This window comes from Pelophylax lessonae (assembly GCF_965119305.1).
Source record: "Pelophylax lessonae genome assembly, chromosome: 3".
Taxonomy (NCBI): domain Eukaryota; kingdom Metazoa; phylum Chordata; class Amphibia; order Anura; family Ranidae; genus Pelophylax; species Pelophylax lessonae.
In genome coordinates, this window is record NC_138770.1 from 306,708,221 (window position 1) to 306,734,312 (window position 26,092).

The window sequence follows — 26,092 nt, forward strand, 5'->3', positions numbered from 1 at the left end:
GACATCATTGAGCATGTGCATAAGAAATTTTCACTTTGTTTCGCCATTTACCATTTACTTTTCAAAATGAAAATGAATTTTGAAATTGAACATGATGCAATATTTTAGTAAATCTAGGTTATTGACAGGTGCTGGACTGCAATTTAGTCATTCTCCAGTTCAAAGAAAGGCATGAAAATGTAAAAACGCAAACAAAAGCATTGTGTCACTAACCTTTACATATATGTGCACTGCAAAGATGTAACTGAGCTGTGTTTTATCATGGGGACAAAGTATCAGTTTCTCCACATAGGTACATAAAGTGTAACATTACTGATGTACCAAATAATTGCCAAATAATCTGTATTTGTTTTTAATTGTAAATGTTTTTGTCTACCAAGGCAATGGATCCGTATGCACTGATATTAATGAATGTCTGGGCAACAATCTCTGTTCACCAAATGCCACCTGTACTAACACCCCTGGCAGTTACATCTGCTCCTGCAAAGATGGATTCACAGGTAACTTAAATCAGGTCTTATGTTAGAGCGAGTGACTAGTTTTCAGAAAACAATATAAAGTATGAATGGTTAATGGTGGATTTGTTTTGCTTGTATTATCTACTGATTTATCGTTTTACATGAAATTGTATCCACTGTACAAACATTCTACTAAAAGACTCATAGTTTGATCCAACAGTTTAAAATCAGGTAGAGGGAAAGCTGGAAAAGCTGGAAGTAGGAAAATGTATGTTTTTAAATTGGCTCTTAAAGTGGCTGTAAAGTCAGAGGGTTTTTGGTCAGAATGCTATGCATTAGGATAAAAAGTCTCCTGTGTGCAGCAGCCCCCCTCAGCCCCACTAATACTTACTTGAGGTCCCTCTCTATCCACCGATGTCCACAAGTGCCTCAGCCGTCCAGGACTCTTTCTCCTGATTGACTGAGACACAGCAGCGCCGCCTTTGGCTCCTACTGCTGCCATTCAAACTCAGTTAGCCAATCAGGAGAGAGAGGGTACAGGGCTGAATGGCAGCTCCATGTCTGAATGGATACACGGAGCTGCAGCTGTGGGGGCACTCAACAGGAAGGAGGGGCCAGGAGCTCCAGCCATGGACCCGAGAAGAGGAGGATTTGGACTGCCCTGTGCAAAACCACTACACAAAGGTGGTAAGTATAATATGATTGTTATTTTAATAGAAAAAAAAGAACGAGGCTTTACAATCACTTTAAATTCTCTTAGGATGCTCCTACACTGGGAATGGTCTAAGAGAACCATGCCCGAGTTCACTTGTTCCCCCTCCCTACTCCCCTGCTTGTCTACACTCACACTAGACAACTGGTCCCAGACACATTTACATCATCCCTCCTGCTAACCACACCAGTGACCCATGCTTCTGTACTCAGTTTTATAAGGAGGGTTATGTGGTCTGGCATGGTTTGCACTTATGCTGCAGTAAACAGTTCCAGATCACAAATGAACTGTGCCTGGGAAAACCTCTTCTAAGTGGTCCCGGACACGGCACACTAAACCGATCCTGGGTGCATGTTCTTCATCAGAGCCAATTTGCTCACAATAAATCTATATTAAACTACCGTTAGTTAACTTCTATCTCTCTCAGCATGCGTTAAATTGCCACTCCCATCTATATGCCATAATATGACAGGCCAAAATAAGATGACATGATTTAATGAAATAATTTAGTAATATCTAAGATAACATTGTAATATCTATAAAATTACATTGGTAAACCAATCATGAGTCTTATACACCCAAATTCCTAGCCATAAAGGTTTTTTTTTATGCAAGGTTATGTTTATTATAATTTACTTCAAGTAGCGAGGGGTCTTCTGTTTTCTATGGCTGCAAAATCTTTGGCTGAGTAACATACAGGTCTGATGTTTCACTGTAAACACATACTGTAAAATAATCAGAAAACACATAAGGGTCCATTTATAAGAAATCTGCTGGACGAATGTTCCAAGTTTTCACTCAGTCTTCAGAAATTCTGACTGTATTTTGCCCAATATGTTAATTTTTTATGATTGCCTGCTTCATCTAATGGCAAAAATGTGGTATTTTCCCCAAAATACCTCAGTCAGGAAAAATACTGCATTATGGCTACTGAAGGTTGCATAGGAAATTACTGCATTAGGCAATATGTGCTCAGAATTCATGACAACTGGGCGAATGCTTTTGTCATTTATTCAGTTATTTTTTTTTTATAAATAGACCCCATGGAGATTTTTGCCATTTGTTCCTGTGAATTTTTTTCCTCCTTCCAATTATGTAAGTGCTGCTTAAGTTGGAACCAGGAAAAAATAAAATGTAGGTTACAAGGAAAGATTCTTTTTGATATGAACGGTGCTGTAAATAATCATGACATAGTGGAGAAATTGGTCAAAGGCACATTGACATTGATTTACTAAAAGAGTAGAATGCGTTCACCTTCAAAGTGAATTTTCATTTTGCAAAGTAGTAAATGAGGGGAGGCAAAGTGAAAACTGACTTCACAAAAATACCCAAACATGTGCAAGGATAATTAAAGTACTTCAACCCATTCGGTTATCTAAGTGATTTTTTTCAGATTTCTTTTTTTTTTTTACTTAGCTTAGTGAATGAGCTGACAATCATGAACAAGTAAAAGGCCAGTTTTTTTTTTTTTTTTTTATTATTATTATTTGTACATCATGGGGCATGTACATTTTTACTTTGTTTTACATTATTCACTAAGATAGGGCAAAAATAACATTTCAAAGTTAAAATTAGTCACTCGTTCATTTTGAACTTGAATATAATGTAATGCTTTAGTAAGTCAGGGCTTATTGCCAGTCCCTGGACTGCAATTTAGCCTTTTCTCAGTTCAAAGAAGGTATTGAAAATGCAGAAACACAAACAAAAACATGTTTATCACCAACCTTTAGGCCCCGTTCACACTGGGACGACGCTACTTCGCCGGGCGACCTCACAGGTCATTGAAGTCATTGAAGTCTATGCAGGTCGCTCCGGGTCGCCCCAAAGAAGCTCCGGACTCTTTTTCTAAGTCGGAGCAACTTGTGTCGCTCCTAATAGAACGGGTCCATAGCTTCTGTATGGCAGGTGACCTACGGCGACCTGTCAGGCGACCAGGTTGCCTGACAGGTCGCCCCAGTGTGAACGGGGGCTTAGGCTACATTCACACCTGAGCGTAGCGTTTTTGCGCGTTTTTACCGCGATTTTACCTCGATTCTTACCGCAATTTTTACCGCGATTTACAGGCATTTTTACAGGCGTTTTTTGTGCTGACGTTTTTAGATTGAATAGAGACCAATGGAAAACGCCTGTAATCTGCCCAAAAAGAAGCTTTTGACGCTGTGAGCAAAACGCTCAACGCTCAAAAAAGTACATGAGCTTCTTTTTGGGCAGATTATAGGCGTTTTCCATTGGTCTCTATTCAATCTAAAAACGCCTGCACAAAAAACGCCTGTAAAAATGGCTGTAAATCGCGGCAAAAATCGCGGTAAAATCACGGTAAAAAAAGCGCGAAAACGCTACGCTCAGGTGTTAATGTAGCCTCATAAACGGTATGTGCACTGCAATATCCCACCTAAAACACACTAACACTGACACTTCTGACACTACTACTACATTTAAAAATGCTTTTTTTTTTTTTTTAAAGAATCTTGCCCAAAATTTACTGATCATAACCTTTGACCTTGACCTTTACTTGACCCTAACATTAACCCTGGCACTGACCTAGATCTAACATTTATCTAGGTATTTTTTCTTATTTTTTTTTTTTATTCTTTTATTTGTACACTTTTGTTTACATTCTTCCTGCAGGAGAGAGAGAAGCCATATGTCCCAGGTCTCGATCATTAGTACAGGACTTGGGCATCCTGGGGACAGCCCTGTATCTGTGCTGGGAGCGCACTGTGCGGCGCTCCCAGCACAAACACCAATACACATACAGTATCTCAAAAAAGTGAGTACACCCCTCACATTTTTGTAAATATTTTATTCTATCTTTTCATGTGACAACACTGAAGAAATGACACTTTGTTACAATGTAAAGTAGTGAGTGTACAGCTTGTATAACAGTGTAAATTTGCTGTTCCTTCAAAATAACTCAACACACAGCCATTAATGTCTAAACCGCTGGCAACAAAAGTGAGTACACCCTAACTGAACATGCCCAAATTGGGCCCAATTATCCATTTTCCCTCCCCCAGTGTCATGTGACTTGTTAGTGTTACAAGGTTTCAGGTGTGAATGAGAACAGGTGTGTTAAATTTGGTGTTATCACTCTCACTCTCTCATACTGGTCACTGGAAGTTCAACATGGCACCTCATGGCAAAGAACTCTCTGAGGATCTAAAAAAATGGCTGTTGCTCTACATAAAGATGGCCTAGGCTATAAAAAGAGTGCCAATACCCTGAAACTGAGCTGCAGCACAGTGTCCAGGACCATACAGCAGTTTAAGAGGACAAGTTCCACTCAGAACAGGCCTAGCCATGGTCAACCAAAGAAGTGCACATGATCAGCGTCAAATCCAAAGGTTGTCTTTGGGAAATAGACAAATCTGTGCCAGCCTCTCAGTGTCCAGACCATATGCCGCATACTGCATCAATTTGGTCTGAATGGCTGTCGTCCCAGAAGGAAGCCTAAAGATGATGCACAAGGAAGCCCGCAAACAGTTTGCTGAAGACAAGCAGACTAACTACATGGATTACTGGAACGATGTCCTGTGGTCTGATAAGACCAGGATAAGCCTATTTGGTTCAGATGGTGTCAAGCGTGTGTGGCCAGGTGAGGATTACAAAGACAAGTGTGTCTTGCCTACAGTCAAGCATGGTGGTGGGAGTGTCATGGTCTGGGGTTGCATGAGTGCTGCCTGCACTGGGGAGCTACAGTTCATTGAGGGAACCATGAATGCCAACATGTACTGTGACATACTGAAGCAGGGCATGATCCCCTCCCTTCAGAGACTGGGCAGCAGGGCAGTATTCCAACATGATAATGACCCCAAACACACCTCTAAGACGACCACTGCCTTGCTAAAGAAGCTGAGGGTAAAGGTGATGGACTGGCCAAGCATGTCTCCAGACCTAAACCCTATTGAGCATCCCCTCAAATGGAAGGTGGAAGTTCTCTAACATCCACCAGCTCTGGGATGTCGTCATGATGGAGTGGAAGAGGACTCCAGTGGCAACCTGTGAAGCTTTGGTGAACTCCATGCCCAAGAGGTTTAAGGCAGTGCTGGAAATAATGGTGGCCACGAAAAATATTGTCACTTTGGGCCCAATGTGGACATTTTCACTTAGAGGTGTATTCTCTTTTGTTGCCATTGGTTTAGACATTCATGGCTGTGCGTTGAGTTATTTTGAGGGGACAGCAACTTTACACTGTTATACAAGCTGTACACTCACTACTTTACATTGTAGCAAAGTGTCCTTTTTTCAGTGGTGTCACATGAAAAGATATAATAAAATATTTACAAAAAAACCTGCAACACAAAGCCATGATGAGCTAGTAGGCATTGCCTACTAGCTCATTATGAAATACTTACCTTAGAATCAAGCCCTGCAGCAGCACCTACATGCCACTGACACGGCCGACATCTTTCGGGTTCGCTGGCTTCGGCGCTGTTATTGACCGGAGCCACGATGGCATGACTCCTGCGCATGCACGTGGGAGCTGCCGGTCATGGCACAGGCTCTAAAGAAACGGCACGGGTGGCTGTTCTGATCAGAGCGCATGCACCGATGACGTAATCAGCACAGTGTACAGTAGATATCTCTTAAACGGTGCAAGTTTAGGAGATATTTACAGTACCTTTAGGTAAGCCTTATTATAGGCTTACCTATAGGTACAAACAAACAAGGGGAGTTTACCTCCTCTTTAGACAACGTCACCCCTTTCATTATTATAAGTCAGTTTTCCTGATTTTATTCAGTTACCTTAGTAAATGAGCTGACATCAATTAACCAATCATGAAAAACTAAAAAGCCTGTTTTTTTTATTTTCCTTGTACATCATTGGGCATGTGCATAACAAATTTTCACCTTATTAACTAATATAGGGCAAAATGTACTTTTCAGTGCTGGTTCACACGTATGCGATGTCAGACATTGCATGTGATTCGCAGCACACTGCTCTGCAAATCACATGCAATGTCTGTGTGTTGCAAATTCAGCCATACAGATTGCATGGCTGAATTTGCATCGCATTCAGACCAAAGTCGCACAGAACCCTTTTTTTGGTCCGCACCAGAATCGGATTGCATGGATGTTCACACCTATGGGATCCGATTCATGTCCGAACTGACAGTTCGCACTGCGATATGCAAACTGATCTGGGGGATGTCGTTAACTTTGTATTGACACCTCCAGCAATTCGCATATGGCAGTTTGAACTGCCTGTGAGTCGAGTGTAATGCAGGAACCTGCAGTGGGCTGGCAGGGTTCACGCATCGCATATGTATGAACCGGCACTCAAAGTGAAAATGAATTTGAAATTGAACATGATGTAATGTTTTAGTAAATCAGGGTTATTTACATGTGCTGGACTGCAATTTAGCCATTTCCCAGTTCAAAGAAAGGTCTTAAAAATGCAAAAACATAAACAAAAGCGCTTTGTCACTAAGGTTTACATATATGCGCACTGCAAAGATTTTACTGAGCTGTGTTTTATCATGGAGACAAAGTATACACTTTTCTTCACACAGCTACATAAAGTGTAACATTACTAATGTGTGTGTGACCCCCCCCCCCCCCCAACAAAAAAAAAATGTTTACCAAATAAACTTTATTTGTTTTTAATTGTAAATGTCTTTGTCCATCAAGGCAATGGATCCACATGCACTGATATTAATGAGTGCCTGGACAACAATTCCTGTTCACCAAATGCCACCTGTACTAACACGCCTGGCAGTTACATCTGCTCCTGCAAAGATGGATTCACAGGTAACTTATATAAATCAGGTCTTATGTTAGTATGAATGTTAGTGTTAGTGTTCAGAAAACAACACAAAGTACGACTGTTTAATGATGGATTATTCTTGCTTGTATTATATTGTATTATATACTGAGTTATGTTTTTAGATAAAATGTTATCCACTGTACACAAATTCCACATCATTTGATCCAAAAAGGTAAAATCATTTAGAAGGGAAGCTGGAAAAGCTCAAAATATCAAAATTATGTTTTCAAATTGGATCTTAAATTCTCTTAGGATACACTCACACTGGGAATGGTTTAAGAGAACCAGGCCCGAGTTCCCTTGTTCCCCCTCACTACTCCCCTGCTTGTCTACACTCACACTAGACAACTGGTCTCAGACACACTTACATCATCCCTCCTGCTAACCACACCAGTGATCCATGCTTCTCTACACAGTTTTTATAAGTAAGGTTATGTGGTCTGTTATGGTTTGCACTTACACTGCAGCAAACAGTTCTCTACCAAAAATGGACCATGCCTGGGACCACCTCTTCTAAGTGGTCCTGGACATGGCACACCTAACAGATCCTGGGCATATGCTTTTCAACAGAGCCAATTTGTTTATAATAAACCTATCTTAAACTACTATTAGTTAACTTCTATCTCTCCTAGCATGCATTCAATTGCCACTCCTCTCTAGATACCATAATATGATAGGCCAAAATAAGATGACATGATTTAATCACATAATTTAGTAATATCTCTTTTAAAACTGTTAAACTTATAAAATTACATTGGTAAACCAATCATGAGTCATATATACCCAAGCTCCTAGATATACAGGCTTCTTTATGCAATAAGGTTTATTATAATTTGCTTCAAGTAGCAAGAGGTCTTCTGCTTTCTATGTTTGAGAAATCTGATGTTTAAAATCTAGACATATACTGTAAAATAGTCAGAAAATACATGGGGTCCATTGCCAGCTTCATCTAATGGCAAAAATGTGTTATTTTTCCTGAAATACATCAGTCAGGAAAAATACTGCATTATGGCCACTAGAGGTTGCTGCATTTATTATTACTGCACCACAGTCAGAATTCACGACAACTTTTTTATATATATATATATATATATATATATATATAGTGTATATAAATAGACCCCATGGAGATATTTTGACCCTTTGTCCCTCTGTGTTTCCATTCATCTTTTTAATTATTTTTAACTGCTTCCAACTTAAGTGCTTCTTAAGTTGGAAGCAGTTAAAAATAAAATTTAGGTAACAAGAAAATTTACATGAGCAGTGCTGTAAATAATCATGATTTAGTGGAGAAATTGGTCAAAGGCACATTGGGATTGATTTACTAAGAGTAAAATATGTTCACCTTCAAAGTGAATTTTCATTTTGCAAAGTAGAAAATAAGAGGAAGCAAAGTGAAAACGGACTTCACTAAAATACCCAAACATAAACAAGGAAAATGAAAGAATGTCAGCCCATTCACTAATCTAAGTGAATTTTTCTGATTTTCTTTCACTTAGCTTAGTGAATGATCTGGCTTCAATTAACCAATCTTGAACAAGTAAAAAGCCTGTTTTTTTATTTTCCCTGTACATCATTGGGCATGTGCAAAGGAAATTTTTACTTTGTTTCACCTTATTCACTAAGGTAAGCTAAAATGTACTCTTCAATGTGAAAATTCATTTTGAAATTGAACATGATGCAATGTTTTGGTAAATCAGGGTTATTGACAGGTGCTGCACTGCAATTTAGCCATTCCCCAGTTCAAAGAAAGGCATGAAAAATGCAAAAACACAAACAAAATCATTTTGTCACTAACCTTTACATATATGTGCACTGCAAATATATAATTGAGCAGTGTTTTACCATGGGGACAAAGAATATGCTCATGTCTTCCTTCACACAGGTACATAAAGTGTTACATTACTAATGTGTGTATAATCCCCCCCCCCCCCCCCCGAAAAAAAAAATATATATATATAACAATAATTTGTATTTGTTTGTTTTTAATTGAAAATGTTTTGTCTAACAAGGTGATGGATACACATGCACTGATATTAATGAATGTCTGGGCAACAATCTCTGTTCACCAAATGCCACCTGTACTAACACCCCTGGCAGTTACATCTGCTCCTGCAAAGATGGATTCACAGGTAACTTAAATCAGGTCTTATGTTAGAGCGAGTGACTAGTTTTCAGAAAACAATATAAAGTATGAATGGTTAATGGTGGATTTGTTTTGCTTGTATTATATACTAATTTATCGTTTTACATAAAATTGTATCCATTGTACAAACATTCTACTAAAAGACTCATAGATTGATTCAAAAGTTTAAAATCAGGTAGAGGGAAAGTTGGAAAAGTTGGAAGTAGGAAAATGTATGTTTTTAAATTGGCTCCTAAAGTGGCTGTAAAGTCAGAAGGTTTTTGGTCAGAATGCTATGCATTAAGATAAAAAGTCTCCTGTGTGCAGCAGCCCCCCTCAGCCCCACTAATACTTACCTGAGGTCCCTCTCTATCCACCGATGTCCACAAGTGCCTCAGCCATCCAGGACTCTCTCTCCTGATTGACTGAGACACAGCAGCGGTGCCATTGGCTCCTACTGCTGCCATTCAAACTCAGTTAGCCAATCAGGAGAGAGAGGGAACAGGGCTGAATGGCAGCTCCATGTCTGAATGGATACACGGAGCTGCAGCTGTGGGGGCACTCAACAAGGAGGGGCCAGGAGCTCCAGCCATGGACCCAAGAAGAGGAGGATCTGGGCTGCCCTGTGCAAAACCACTGCACAAAGGTGGTAAGTATAATATTATTGTTATTTTATTAGAAAAAAACGAACGAGACTTTACAATCACTTTAAATTTTCTTAGGATGCTCTCACACTAGTAATGGTCTAAGATAACCATGCCCGAGTTCACTTGTTCCCCCTCCCTACTCCCCTGTTTGTCTACACTCACACTAGACAACTGGTCCCAGACACACTTACATCATCCCTCCTGCTAATCAGACCAGTGACCCATGCTTCTCTACACAGTTTTTATAAGGAGGGTTATGTGGTCTGGCATGGTTTCCACTTATGCTGCAGTAAACAGTTCCAGATCACAAATGAACTGTGCCTGGGACAACCTCTTCTAAGTGGTCCCGGACTCGGCACACTAAACTGATACTGGGTGCATGTTCTTCATCAGAGCCAATTTGCTCACAATAAATCTATATTAAACTACCGTTAGTTAACTTCTATCTCTCTCAGCATGCGTTAAATTGCCACTCCCATCTATATGCCATAATATGACAGGCCAAAATAAGATGACATGATTTCATGAAATAATTTAGTAATATCTAATATAACACTGTAATATCTATAAAATTACATTGGTAAACCAATCATGAGTCTTATACACCCAAATTCCTAGCCATAAAGGTTTTTTTTTATGCAATAAGGTTATGTTTATTATAATTTGCTTCAAGTAGCGAGGGGTCTTCTGTTTTCTATGGCTGCAAAATCTTTGGCTGAGTAACATACAGGTCTGATGTTTCACTGTAAACACATACTGTAAAATAATCAGAAAACACATAGGGGCCCATTTATAAGAAATCTGCTGGACGAATGTTCCAAGCTTTCACTCAGTCTTCAGAAATTCTGACTGTATTTTGCCTAATATGTTAATGTTTTATGATTGCCTGCTTCATCTAATGGCAAAAATGTGGTATTTTCCCCAAAATACCTCAGTCAGGAAAAATACTGCATTATGGCTACTGAAGATTGCATAGGAAATTACTGCATTAGGCAATATGTGCTCAGAATTCATGACAACTGGGCGAATGCTTTTGTCATTTATTCAGTTATTTTTATTTTTTATAAATAGACCCCATGGAGATTTTTGCCATTTGTTCCTGTGAATTTTTTTCCTCCTACCAATTATGTAAGTGCTGCTTAAGTTGGAACCAGGAAAAAATAAAATGTAGGTTACAAGGAAATATTCTTTTTGATATGAACGGTGTTGTAAATAATCATGACATAGTGGAGAAATTGGTCAAAGGCACATTGACATTGATTTACTAAAAGAGTAGAATGTGTTCACCTTCAAAGTTAATTTTCATTTTGCAAAGTAGTAAATGAGGGGACGCAAAGTGAAAACTGACTTCACAAAAATACCCAAACATGTGCAAGGATATAATAATTAAAGAACTTCAAACCATTCGGTAATCTAAGTGATTTTTTTCAGATTTCTTTTTTTTTTTTTTACTTAGCTTAGTGAATGAGCTGACAATCATGAACAAGTAAAAGGCCAGTTTTTTTATTAGTATTATTTGTACATCATGGGGCATTTGCAAAATACATTTTTACTTTGTTTTACATTATTCACTAAGATAAAAAAATAAAAATAACATTTCAAAGTTAAAATTAGTCACTCATTCATTTTGAACTTGAATATAATGTAATGCTTTAGTAAGTCAGGGCTATTGCCAGTCCCTGGACTGCAATTTAGCCTTTTCTCAGTTCAAAGAAGGTATTGAAAATGCAGAAACACAAACAAAAACATGTTTATCACCAACCAAACGGTATGTGCACTGCAACAATGTAGTTGAGCAGTGTTCCGCCATGGAGACAAAGTATATGTTTTTCTTCACTCACACACACACAACTACATAAAGCATAACATTACTGTTGTGTGCATGCAAAAAAAAAAACTTTTAACACGTAAACTGTATTTGTTTTTAATTGTAAATGTTTTTGTCTAACAAGGCAATGGATCCGTATGCACTGATATTAATGAGTGTCTGGGCAACAATTTCTGTTCACCAAATGCCACCTGTACTAACACCAATGGCAGTTACATCTGCTCCTGCAAAGATGGATTCACAGGTAACTTAGATAAATCAGGTCTTATAATAGTATGAGTGACTAGTGTTCAGAAAACATCATAAAGTATAAATGTCTAATGATGTATTATTCTTGCTTGTATTATATACTGATTATAACTTTTTACATAAAATTGTATCCACTGGACACAAATTCTACTGAAAGAATCATAGTTTGATCCAAAAGGTTAAAAGCAGGTAGAGGGGAACCTGGAAAAGCTGGAAGTAGGAAAATTATGTTTTTAAATTGCCTTCTAAATTCTCTTAAGATACACTCACACTGGGAATGGTCTAAGAGAACCATGCCCAAGTTCACTTGTTCCCCCTCGAGTCCCTACTCCCCTGCTTGCCTACACTCACACTAGACAACTGGTCAGAGACACACTTACATCTTCACTCCTGCTAACCAGACCAGTGACCCATGTAAACAGTTTTTATGGAGACTTATTCGGTCTGCCATGGTTTGCATTTACACTGCAGCAAACAGTTCCTGACCACAAATTAACCGTGCCCAGCACTACCTCTTCTAAATGGTACTGGACATGGCACGCTGGGTGCATGCTCTTCATCAGAGGCAATTTGCTCTCAATAAATCTATCTTTAACTACCGTTAGTTAACTTCTATCTCTCCTAGCATGCCTTAAATTGCCACTCCTCTCTACCTACCATAATCTAAATGGCCAAAACAAGATGACATGATTTAATGACATCATTTAGTAATATCTAATATAAAACTGTCATCTATAATCTATATAAATCTATAAAATTACATTGGTAAACCAATCAAGAGTCATATAAACCCAAACTCCTAGACATACAGGCTTTTTATGCTTATGTTTATTATAATTTGCTTCAAGTAGCAAAGGGTCTTCTGCTTTCTATGTCTGTAAAATCTTGGCTGAGTAACATACAGGTCTGATAATCAGAAAACACATAGGGGGTCCATTTATAAGAAATTTGCTGAACGAATGTTCCAAGCTTTCACCTCTTCAGAAATTCTGTCTGTATTTTGCCTAATATGTTAATTTCCTATGATTTCCAGCTTCATCTAATGACACAAAATGTGGTATTTTCCTGAAATACCTCAATCAGGAAAAATACTGCATAATGGCCACTAAAATTTGCTTAGGAAATGACTGCATTAAGCAAGATAAGGTCAGAATACATGACAAATGAGCGAATGCTTGTTTTATTTATCTAGTGATTTTTTTTTTTTTTTTCAATTAAATTGACCCCATGGAGATTGTTGTCATTTTGTTCCTGTATATTTCCATTCCTCTTCCCAATTATGTAAGTGCTGATTAAATTGGAACCAGGAAAACATGTAGGTAACAAGGAAATCATTTTTTATATGAGCAGTGCTGTAAATAATCATGACATAGTGGAGAAAATGATCAAAGGCACACTGGAATTGATTTACTAAAAGAGTAGAATGCGTTCACCTTCAAAGTGAAATTTAATTTTGCAAAGTAGTAAATGAGGGGAAGCAAAGTGAAAACTGACTTCACAAAAATACCCAAACATGTACAAAATGTGTAAAACAAATCCTATAGCCTAAACGCAATTTTGCAACTTTGTTAGTAAAACTGTACATATCACCAAAACTACTTTGTGTAGATTTACCTTGTTTTTTTTTTAGGACAACTTGGGCTTTCTTTTGGTGATGAATTAACATATATCTCCTGATTTTTTTTCCTTTCAATAAGTTTTTTTTTTTTTTTTTTTAAGAAAATACAAAATAAAGAGTACATGACAGATTGGTTGTACATAGCCATTACTAACAAAACAGTGCAATAGGAACCAGGGATGTAGATAAGGGGGGTCTGGGGGGTTGAACCCCCCAGAGGATCAGTTGCGTGTGCTTTAACTATTGCCGCTGGCCACGCTGCTATTGGCGCACTCAGCACAGCCTCACACATGTTGCTGTGTGCTGCCTGTCTGAGCCTGGCCTTCTTTTACAATGCGCAACTGTCAGGGAGCGCCGGTGTCGTGTCGGTTAATGCCTCCGATAGTGCATCCGACGGAACAACGTCATTGCAGCTGACTGCTCAGATCAGCTATGCTGGCGGTGATGACACTGACATGTGCAGTTTGTCGGATGCACTATCCGACGGTCGATTTGTGGAGCTGTCCCGGGCGAACCATAGGTGCTGGAGACCCCAAAATTGTATCGTGGGTAGCCGAGACCCTTCTGATAAAAATTTGGGGTCTCCGGGATGCAAGGGCTCGGAGTAGTGACCCCGAGAACCCGGCCTCCCCCACCATAGACTTCAATGTTAAACTCGGTCACCTCGTGGTGAGCTCGCAGTTAGGGTACGGTCCCTTTGGGGTGCTGTCACGGGCGAGCCATAGGTCGCGTCTGCTACAAAAAAAATATGGTAGGTAGCCAAGACCCTGTACAGTACAGCGTAGTAGTAGTAGTAGTAGGCAGGATCCCCTCCTCCGCTCTCTATGGGCGTGCATGCGCACATCGCGACGATTCTTCCCTCAGCCTTCCGTCGAAGAGTGCATCTGACAGACTGCGCATGCGTCAACCCCAGCTAATGACGTCAACCCCAGCTGAGCAGAGCAGTCAGCTGGAGTGACATCATTTACCGCGCATGCGCAGTCCGTCGGATGCACATTCCGACGAGAGGCACTATCCGACAAGACACCGGCACTGGGGAGCAACAGTTCATTGAGGGAACCATGAATGCCAACATGTACTGTGACATACTGAAGCAGAGCATGATCCCCTCCCTTCGGAGACTGGGCAGCAGGGCAGTATTCCAACATGATAATGACCCCAAACACACCTCCAGAACGACCACTGCCTTGCTAAAGAAGCTGAGGGTAAAGGTGATGGACTGGCCAAGCATGTCTCCAGACCTAAACCCTATTGAGCATCTGTGGAGCACCCTCAAATGGAAGGTGGAGGAGTGCAAGGTCTCTAACATCCACCAGCTCTGGGATGTCATCATGGAGGAGTGGAAGAGGACGCCAGTGGCAACCTGTGAAGCTCTGGTGAACTCCATGCCCAAGAGGGTTAAGGCAGTGCTGGAAATAATGGTGGCCACACAAAATATTGACACTTTGGGCCCAATTTGTACATTTCTACTTAGGGGTGTACTCACTTTTGTTGCCATCGGTTTAGACATTAATGGCTGTGTGTTGAGATATTTTTTGGGGACAGAAAATTTACACTGTTATACAAGCTGTACACTCACTATTTTACATTGTAGCAAAGTGTCCTTTCTTCAATATTTACAAAAATGTGAGGGGTGTACTCACTTTTGTGAGATATTGTATATGCGGCCCCACAGAAAAAAGCCCAGTTCTGTAGTGCCGCATATATGCATATGGTCAGTGTGAAGGGGTTAAAGAGGTTGTAAACCCCCCTGGAAAAAAAGAAAACCTGCAACACAAAGCCATGATGAGCTAGCAGGCATTGCATACTAGCTCATTATGAAATACTTACCTTAGAATGAAGCCCTGCAGCAGCGCCTACACGCCACTGACACAGCCGACATCTTTCAGGTTCGCTGGCACCGGTGCTGTTATTGACCGGAGCCGCGATGGCATAACTCCCGCTCATGCATGTGGGAGCCGCCGGTCATGGCACAGGCCCTAAAGAAACGGCACGAGTGGCTGTTCTGATCAGAGCGCATGCACCGATGACGTAATCAGCACAGTGTACAGTAGATATCTCTTAAACGGTGCATGTTTAGGAGATATTTACAGTACCTTTAGGTAAGCCTTATTATAGGCTTACCTATAGGTACAAAGAAACAAGGGGAGTTTACTTCCTCTTTAGACAATGTCACCCATTTCATTATTCTAAGTCAATTTTCCTGATTTTATTCAGTTACCTTAGTAAATGAGCTGACTTCAATTAACCAATCATGAAAAACTAAAAAGCCTGTTTTTTTTATTTTCCTTGTACATCATTGGGCATGTGCATAACAAATTTTCACTTTGTTTCACCTTATTCACTAAGATAGGGCAAAATGTACTTTTCAGTGCTGGCTCACACATATGCTATGTCAGACATTGCATGTGATTCACAGCACACTGCTCTTCAAATCAAATGCGATGTCTGTGTGTTGCGAATTCAGCCATACAGATTGTATGGCTGAATTTGCATTGCATTCAGACCAAAGTCGTACAGAACCCTTTTTTTGGTCCGCACCAGAATCGGATTGCATGGATGTTCACACCTATGCGATCTGATTCATGTCCAAACTAACAGTTCGCACTGCGATATGTGAACTGATCTGGGGGATGTTGTTAACTTTATATTGACACCCCCAGCGATTCGCATATGGCAGTGTGAACTGCCTGCGAGTCGAGTGTGATGCAGGAACCCGCAGTGGACTGGCAGGGTTCACGCATCGCATATGAACCGGCACTCAAAGTGAAAATGAATTTGAAATTGAACATGACCTAATGTTTTAGTAAATCAGGGTTATTTACATATGCTGGACTGCAATTTAGCCATTTCCCAGTTCAAAGAAAGGTCTTACAAATGCAAAAACATAAACAAAAGCGCTTTGTCACTAACCTTTACATATATGCGCACTGCAAAGCTGTGTTTTATCATGGAGACAAAGTATACGCTTTTCTTCACACAGCTACATAAAGTGTAACATTACTGATGTGTGTGTAACCCCCCCCCCCCCCCAAAAAAAAAAAAAAAAAAACGTTTACCAAATAAACTTTAATCGTTTTTAATTGTAAATGTTTTTGTCCATCAAGGCAATGGATTCGTATGCAATGATATTAATGAGTGCCTGGGCAACAATTCCTGTTCACCAAATGCCACATGTACTAACACGCCTGGCAGTTACATCTGCTCCTGCAAAGATGGATTCACAGGTAACTTATATAAATCAGGTCTTATGTTAGTATGAATGTTAGTGTTAGTGTTCAGAAAACAACACAAAGTACGACTGTTTAATGATGGATTAATCTTGCTTTTATTATATTGTATTATATACTGAGTTATAATTTTAGATAAACTTGTATCAACTGTACACAAATTCCACATAATTTGATCCAAAAAGATAATATCATGTAGAAGGGAAGCTGGAAAAGCTCAAAATATCAAAATTATGTTTTCAAATTCGATCTTAAATTCTCTTATGATGTCTTAGAGAACCAGGCCCGAGTTCACTTGTTCCCCCTCACTACTCCCCTGCTTGTCTACACTCACACTAGACAACTGGTCCCAGACACACTTACATCTGCACTCCTGCTAACCAGACCAGTGATCCATGCTTCTGTAAACAGTTTATTATGGAGAAAACTGTGGTCTGGCATGGTTTGCACTTACACTGCAGTATGCTCTTCCAGAACACAAGTGAACCGCCCCTAGGACCACCTCTTCCAAGTGTTCCTGGGCACGGTACACTTAACCAATCCTGGGTGTGGCTCAGAGCAATCCGGCTACACAAACAAACTGACCCAAGAGGCTGAACGTTACCCAGGACCAGTCAAAGTGCCAGTATGAATATACCCTTAAAGGGTTTTTTAAATATTATTTAAATAATTGGAAAAACGAACCTGTTCCCACCAGCCGTACGCATGTATGCCGCCACTGGGCAAGTGGGTTTTAACGTGGAGTGGCTGCATATTAGTGTCCAAAGGGAATGGTTTTGCATGCTGAGTGCACTCACTGCACGCTCTCAGCACAGTAACTACAATGTCATGGGAAGTTCCTGATGCATGCTTGTGACCGGGAGCCTGCGATTGCGTGATCGATGTGACAGCCAGTCACACGATTGGAATGCCACTTCTGCCACATGCCTTTTAGATTCTATTAAAAAGGGTGGTGGCAGGAAGGGGTTAATACTAAAAACAGGTAACTATTCCTTGGATGCCCAACCTTCATTTGTTTTTATTTTACGGGTAATCTTTAGCCTGGTGATTGTTTTATTTTTAAACATTTTATTGAAAAAACAAATGAATATTATTGCATTATATGATTTTTTTCCTTCTTTTTTTTTTTTTTTATAAGGGGTGGATTTCTGCCAACAAAGATTATTTTAACCTTGTAATAAAGTGGTAAAATGGTCTAATGCAGAAACAAAGACATCATGCAGTATATTTTTTATGAGGATTTTTTAATTTTAGTGATTTCTGCAATCAAAAGACCCCTCAAATGCACCTTAAAAGCATCCTATTGAATAAGGGGGAGTCAGTGTGATTTTGTTGTGCAAAGAATTTACGCATACTACACTCCGTCCCCGTATGGGAGGAAAATAGTTGCAGCCAAAAGGCATTAGCTTCCATGGTGCCCTGGCTAGTTTAAAGGGAGGAGAGCCTGTAAAGTGGATCACCAAGTGGGAATGGTCAGAGACACTTTGGGGCTTGTACAAAATCTCGGAGACAGATGCGAGCATGTCTGAGTTACCCACAACCATATCAATCCTGGACAAAGTACCACCAGTTTTCAAAAAACAGGAGAAATATTTAGCTAGGGGGTTTGTGCCTCCAGATATTCACCCATCATGCAGTATATTTAACATGTCTACTTTTCAATGACTGACCACTAAGCCATAGCGCAATATCTCTATTGTGGTTGGAAAAATCGCCAAATTGCTGAACAGAACCTTCTACTAACAGCATATATTGACACTGTGACTTTAAAAGTATGGTGGTATGTTGCTATGATCCTTAAGGCTGTTTTAGCAATTTAAAATGGTTTAAGTTGCCTAAAAATGACAGGACTTAAATGAGATTGTAGTGGATTACTCATTTACTCACCATGCTCAAATGCAGATGCAGTCCCTTTAACTCCATTTTACACAATTCCCTGGGTTTTTGGGCCCGTACAATTAGTATAAATTCTTCAGCTTCGCTCCCTGTGCAGTTTAGAGAGGCCACACTTGTTGAGGTAGCTGGGCAAGTGATCTGCAGTCAGGTGAATGCTCCTCTGCTATCAGAACCAGCACACAGGCAGCCAGGCCAGAATCTAATAATCTTCATACAGTTTACTGAGTGAAGATTCTAAACTTGAGTTATGTACTCAGGGAGGTCTCTGTTCTAAGAAGAAAAGAGACATGCACCCATTACTGATGCCTTGTACACACGATCAGATAATCGGACGACTTATCGTTCGCATTTTGTTGCTTGATACTAGTAATCGAATTCAACAATGCCTATTAAACGTATGATTTTTTTTTTAGTACAATTCTGGAAAAGTTTACTGGTTGCGTAGCTACGTATAAGATAGAGCAAAACAAAGACAATGGCAGTCAGGCTTTTTCCAGGTTATGTTCATGTTTCTTCTGATCATGCCTGGTCTTTGTCTATCGATTTTCAGTGGACGCATACTGTACTGATTAAATTATTGTCGTTCGCTAGGCTATCATACGAGAAGTTTTCGTGTTTGTCCCTTCGGATATTGTTGGAAGAACTGTTGTGATCGGCTGCCGAAAATTGTGTGTACTAATCAGATTATCGTGCGATCAATTTGAAAGCTATTTTTTTCGTACGATTATCTGATCATGTGTACGAGGCATAAGCTGCCAGTTTTATCTGGAACTGAAGTTTAAATCTTCTAGGTGTGGTCCCCACTTTTATGAAGTGCTACCCATCAGGCCTTTTACACTAGAGCTGTAAAATCATGTTGCTTCTCTACATCATCTTAATAAGTTCCAATATGTTCAGAATGAGAGTATATTAACCAATATACTGTTTTCATTTATCTACAGGGAATGGCACTGTCTGTTCTTGTAATGCATGTGAAGCAAATTATTGCAGCAATGGTGGAACATGTACAAAAAATCTGCCATCCTGCAATCCTGTATGTCAGTGCCCTGATGCATATACTGGTGAAAAATGTACAGTAACGAAGAACAGTTACCCAGCACAACTGAAACCAGGTAAGCGCAGCTTAGATTTATATTTAAGTTAACAGTCTAACTCCAGGCCAGTTTTTTATTCAGGTTTGAATTTCTGTGTGTAACCACCCGGGGGAAATATCTTTTGTTTCCTGTCCCTGAGCTACTCGAACTAGAACAGAGGATGTGATTGGTTGTAGGGAATATGGGGGGTGCTTTTTGTTTCTTGTTTCTATCAATGATCAAGTCTGCAAAATGTAGCACCTACCTCCAGCTTTTTTTTTTTCTTGGGTAAAGTAGGGAAGAGTGGAATATTAATTCAGGTTTTTATTTCTCTTTGTCACCCTTGCTCTGACAGGAAGTGATGGCAAATTCCCTCTATAGGCATGCAGACAGTTAAAACCTGACTGGCACTCTAACCCTTTCTTTCTCTATTCAAAATTAAATAAAACATATTGACTGGACTTGGGCTTTAACCACTTCTGGACCTTAAGATTTTCCCACTTAATGACCAGGTCATTTTTTGCGATTCGGCAATGCGTTATTTTAACTGACAATTGTGCAGTCGTGAGATGCTGTACCCAAATAAAATTTATGTCCTTTTTTCCCCACAAATAGAGCTTTCTTTTGGTGGTATTTGATCACCTCTGCGATTTTTATTTTTTGCACTATAACATTCCCAATAAAATAAAAAGGTAAAAATCTAATTATTTCATTATTTTAGGCCAATTTGTATTCTGTTAGATATTTTTGGTAAGAAAAATCCCAATAAGCGTATTTTGATTGGTTTGCGCAAAATTTATCGCGTCTACAAACTAGAGGAAAGATTTATGTCATTTTTTTTTTATTATTAGTAATGGCAGCGATCAGCAATTTTTAGAGGAACTGTGACATTGGAACAGGCAGATGGGACACCTAACTGACATTTTTGACACTTTTGGGGGGACCAGTGACAATACTACAGTTATCAGTGCTAAAAATATGCACTGTTACTGTACTAATGACACTGGCAGGGATGGGGTAACCCAGGGGCGATCAAAGGGTAAATGTAGGCCTAGGGGGTGTTTTATAACTGTGAGGGGGTGGGCTTATGGAATCAATACAGGGACCTGTGTTCCTAAAAAAGGAGGAACATAGGAGGCCTGTGTTGATTGCTAGCAGAACGACGGTCTGCTGTGTTTACAACAGCAGACCATCGTTCTGTCTCCACAGGGAGCAATTGCGGGTGCTCGGCGGCAATCACAGGTGCGAACCCCCGCAGATAAGCTTCCCCGGTAAGCTTCGTGCCTCCACGATCGCTCCCCTGAAGCGCCGTACAGGTACGACGATTTGCGGGAACCTGCTGACCTGCCACCGTATATCGGCGGCTGGTTGGCAAGTGGTTAAAATATTACAATGATAGTATCGGCAAACATCAAAATGGAGATAAGTGTTATTGAGTGCTTCTATTTTTGGCAGCTTTGCTCAGCTATCATAAGGGTTTGATTTATATAGCACTGGCACTTCTTCTGTAGTGTTTTACAATGTTTGTACCATTTATTTGATATCTATCTCTTAAGAAACGTATGGTCTAATGCCTACACCACTCCCATATACACACAGTATAGTTAATTTGAAAGTTGTTTAGAACTCCTCCTCATCATAGTCTAAACCAAGTCTGAACCAGGAGAACAGCTCAGTTCCTGTGAAGGTGTCACATACTAGTGAGCTGTCTTGTATATTGGGAAAGAAACACACCTCAAAGCTCCTGCAACCCAGCCCCATGAAGCCCCATGCAGGTTGGAGGTCAGGCTAAAAACAGGGGAAAGACACTGTAAGAACTGGTTAGAGGCTGTTTTTGCTGGCCTCCTTCTGAACATGTTAATTATCTGACTGTGTTTTACATCAATACATTTAAGTTACATACTGGAAACATGCATGATGTAAATGAGATTTAGAAATATGTTGAAATTTTTTATTATTATGATTATTTTATTGCTATACTTGTATAAAAAGTGTCTTAGCATGACAGCCAGGAAAACCTTCTGAGAAGGAGAGGTCAGCAAGTCTGCACGGTTCTTTTTTGTTTCTTTCGTGCGATTTCTTGCATTCTTTTCGAAAACTAGAACCTAGCCTACAAAATACACAAATAGTCCCTTAGTTTAAAGATTCTTCCATATGATTTTTGTTATTGCCAAGTAAAACGAATGATCTAACTGCTAATTTCATGTTAACAGGTACGAGAAAAAGGTCTGTGTATGTATCCTTTACACATTCAGATAACTTCACAGAAGAAGATGGTTATAATAAGGTATGGATATTTTGTGATAATAATACATCTTTAAAAATAAATCGAAACAGATCTTCATGCAAAATATTAAGTAAAAATATTGTTGTTAAAATTAAGCACAAAGTAAATTCTTGATTGCACGATTGATTAATAAATTCTGCAAATGTTGAAAGAAAAAAAAAAACAGGTAAACTAGATTTAGAACACAACTGAAAGAGTATGGAGGGACATACTGCTCCTCATGTGTATAGTTCCTACAGCTCTGTATGAAGTGAGACGGTCTAGCAGTGAGCAGCTATTTCTGAGCTACCTTTTGTAGAAGCCTAGAAAACTCCCTGGTCTCTAAATGTGATGCAAACTTACCCAACTATTCTACCCATGCTATGGTATAATTCATGATATAGTTTAGAGAGTGGGCACAAACACGTAGTTTGTATTGAAATTGTATACGAAAGAGTTTCATCGCTGGCCTTTCTATAAATAAAAATATGTATTCAATCACTAATACTACTTAGTGATACTAATACTTAGTGATTATACCAGATCTACTGTTGTAAAATAATTTTTCTCTGTTTATTATTTTCCAGTAGTCCTTTTAGCCTCCTATCACATTATATTTAATGATTGGCTGTGTTTGTTTGTGTAGTAAGAAACATTGCATGTACTTAGATTAAAGTAGCTTTCTTCTGTGGTGATGGTTTGTAATGTTTGTAATGGTTTGTAATGTTATTGATCAGCAATGGTTCAGGATCACACTGATACACCCTGCCTTTAAAGAAACAGAGGTTGTAATCCCACTTAATAAAATCACTCAATTTATTTAATCAACTTATACCATAATAGAAACGCAAGGTGTTTCCAAAGTAAAAAGGTTTATTTTACCTTAATGCAGTACCTGCATTAAGGCAAAAAAACCTTCCACTTGATGTCTCCCACCCCAATCCCACTCCAACCCTGAAAAATACTTACATGAGTCTTTCAATCCTGCGTTGTGCTTGTCTGCAACGGCACTGGTCTCTCTTCTCACAGGACACACTGAGAGCAGTTGCAGTTATAGGCTCCTGCTGTTGTCAGTCAAATCCTGTGAAGAAGGAGTAGAGGGGTCTTTGCACACCTCACACACAGCCCAGCTCGGGAGAGTGCCTGAACGTGTGCCCCCATAGCACCCAGCTTGCTATGGGGGCACTTGCAGGAGATGAGGAGCGGACAGAGCCAGTTGGGAACTCCAGAAGAGGAGGTAAGGGACTGCTCTGTGCAATATTATTGCATATAGCAGATATGTATAACCCTCTTTTTTATTTTAGGGAAAAAATCTGAGCCTTTAGTGTCACTTTAAAGCCTAAATTTAGCTAAACATAAAAACGTAAAAAGCAGCACATGGGACATAACGTACAGTTATTATGATGTGTGACTTGTGTTGATTCTTAAGCTAAAATATTCCTCTGTCACATCTCAAAGCCAAAGTCGGGGATAACCTAAAATAATTTAATGTACGGGCATTTTGGGATCCATCTGCTTTCGGTGCACCTCTCTGCCCTGATCACACTCCTTAATTCTGGCTAGACCATGTATGACATAAAGCAATTTTCCGTTGCCCCTTGGTTGATTTGTATACAAACTGACTTTGTGATACATTTTGTCACTAGACAAGTGGAGGTCAGACTTAGTTCTACCACAACCCTTCTATATGACACACAATGTTTAATGGCTTGTTCTGCCACCTTTTTTGTCTTGCTTTCTTATTATGTTATGCGCCAAAGAAAAGGCTCTGTTTTCTCTGTTTAAATTTGTCAAGAAATACATTTTTTATGTAGATTTCAATTTCTTCTGCACATTTCTGAATGTATTTTGATGTACTTTTGTACTGGCTCTGAAATCTCCTGTCGTTTCTTATAAAAACCCAAATAAAAATACAATAAAAAAATCTCCCTCTGTCCTATACTCCCCACCCCGTAGCTGTATTCTTCTGGTACGGCAGGGGTTAATAGAGGAAAATGGTTAAAAGGAGCTATTATCAAGAGAGCTCAACTATGCCTGCCCTTTCCTGCCAGATCCATTGTTCATAAAAGCCTTACTACAGCTTCTATGAATGACACAGGATCTCTGAATGGAGGTGTGGAGCTATCAATCTTCCACCTATCTCCCATTCATAGATCCTGTGCCATTCATAGATGCTGTAGTATAGCTTCTATAAATGGCAGATCTGGCAGGAAAAGGCAGGCAGAGTCAAGCTCTCTTGATGAAATGTCCTGGCAACCCCTTTACTGTATTAAAAAAAACAAAGAAAATTCCCAGCTCAACTTACCGACCAATCTGCAAACAACCAAATTGTTTTGTCTAACAGTATGCGTTAGTTGATGCATTTAGTTAGCACATATTTGCAAATACATGCGTAAGCTGCAGAGCCTCTCCACGGCACCCCAGTATTGTCTGCAGTCCTAAATGTTGAAGCACATGCATTATAGTAGAAGCACATGCATTGTAATGAATAGGGAGAGGGTGAGGGAGCCCACCCCTCCTTAAAGGCACAGGGGAGCACTGGGCAACCAGAATATAGCACAATGGCAGCGATGTGTCCAGTGCATCCTCTCACCAGTATTCTAAAAGTACAAGCAAATGGCCACTGCCCTCATCTATAACTGGCCTTTGGACATTGCTGCCATTGTGCTGAATGCTGGGTGTCCAGTGTGCCCCTGTGCTTTAAAGGAGGGGTGGGCTCCCTTCAGGCTCACTTTCCCTCTTCCTATCCTTTATAATGCATTTGCTTCTACTATGGAGGCTTTGATTTTGTTTGACATGTGTCACCCTTCCATGTGCTCCTTGCTTCCAAGGCCAGTTATAGGTGAAGGCAGTGACCATTTGTTTGTACCTTTACTGTATTAATCTCTGCTGCACCAAAAGACTACAGCATCGGTTATGTGGGTGTGGGGGGGGGGGGGCAGTTAGATTGGGGTAGTGGGTTAGGACAGATGAAGATCTTTACTGAAATGAGAAGAATCAACACAAGGGACACATCACACTAATTGTATATTATGTACAATGTGATAAACTTGGGTTTTAAGGATAACCTGTGGACAGCCTGTGTACATAACATTTCTAAAGAAACAGTCAATGCGTTTTAAAATAAGCACCCATTGATTTCTGTAGTGGCAGACTATGTGGAGCTATATATCCTCAAATTTCACAGCAGAAACAGTAATTCCAAATGTTTCTGTCAGCTGATCAGTTCATGCTGAGCTGAGTTTTTTGGACGAGTGACCTAATTGCTTCTGCTGTGAACTTTCAGAAGGGGTTGTTTTACAGGGGTTGATTTACTAAAACTGGAGAGTGCAAAATCTGGTGCAGCTCTGCATGGTAGCCAATCAGCTTCTAACTTCAGCTTATTTAATTAGGCTTTGACAAAAAAGCCTGGAAGCTGATTGAATACTACGCAGAGCTGCAGCAGATTTTGCATTTTCCAGTTTTAGTAAGGCCCCCTTTCACACTTGTGCGACCTGAAAGTCTTGCAACTTTGCCGCAATTTTTTGTCGTGACTTTGACTGGACTTGAAGCAATGCCTGTGTAATCTTGAGGTCTATGGACCTCAAGTCGCATCAAAGTCAGACCAAAGTAGTTCAGGGACAACTTTAAAGTTGCTACCACTTGAAGTCGCACAGATATGAACGGTACTCATTGGAAATCATGGGGTACAACTTGTCACATGACTTTGCAGTCCCAAGTCACAGGACAAGTCTCACAAGTGTGAAAGGGGCCTAAGTCAACTACACCGTTTCTGTCGGTACAGAGGTCATGGCTTGTTTTAAAGCTAATTTCTGTTTGTTAGGAATATACTGTATATCCATGTGAATGTCCATAGTTTGACAGCAAGTTTATAATAAGCTATCTAAAGACATAACAGGAAGGTTGGATGTGCACACATGTTCTTACTGCTGTAAGCTTTTTCACACAGAAGATCTTTTAAAGTTTATGGTGCTAGGGTATCAGGGGTTTGATGAAGAGGTGCATCTTAATGGCATGTCTCTTTAGTTTCTACTTGATTTTAATCATGTATTTCTATCACTTTCTAATTAATAAGTATTGCTCAGAAAATATCAAACAAACATTTTAATACCACTTATCTCATCTTCATGTTCCCATGCAGATTAGGTCAACCCTTACAACTGCTCCAATTGATGTAGATTCTGTGTTTGATAATAAAAACAATAACATGACGAACCCTACGT

General features: G+C 39.7%; 1 protein-coding gene across 1 annotated transcript in view; it reads left to right on the forward strand.

Moving 5' to 3' along the window:
• The window catches only part of LOC309550509 (uncharacterized protein), a gene marked incomplete at its 5' end in the record, with an annotated part of 187,921 nt that overhangs the window by 149,057 nt on the left and 12,772 nt on the right, over positions 1 to 26,092 (forward strand). The window contains 8 exons of the mRNA XM_082250873.1: positions 381 to 500; positions 6,802 to 6,921; positions 8,950 to 9,069; positions 11,662 to 11,781; positions 16,512 to 16,631; positions 19,472 to 19,642; positions 21,817 to 21,890; positions 26,011 to 26,090. Coding sequence (XP_082106999.1) covers positions 381 to 500; positions 6,802 to 6,921; positions 8,950 to 9,069; positions 11,662 to 11,781; positions 16,512 to 16,631; positions 19,472 to 19,642; positions 21,817 to 21,890; positions 26,011 to 26,090 — 925 coding nt within the window. The remainder of the gene's footprint in view (positions 1 to 380; positions 501 to 6,801; positions 6,922 to 8,949; positions 9,070 to 11,661; positions 11,782 to 16,511; positions 16,632 to 19,471; positions 19,643 to 21,816; positions 21,891 to 26,010; positions 26,091 to 26,092) is intronic.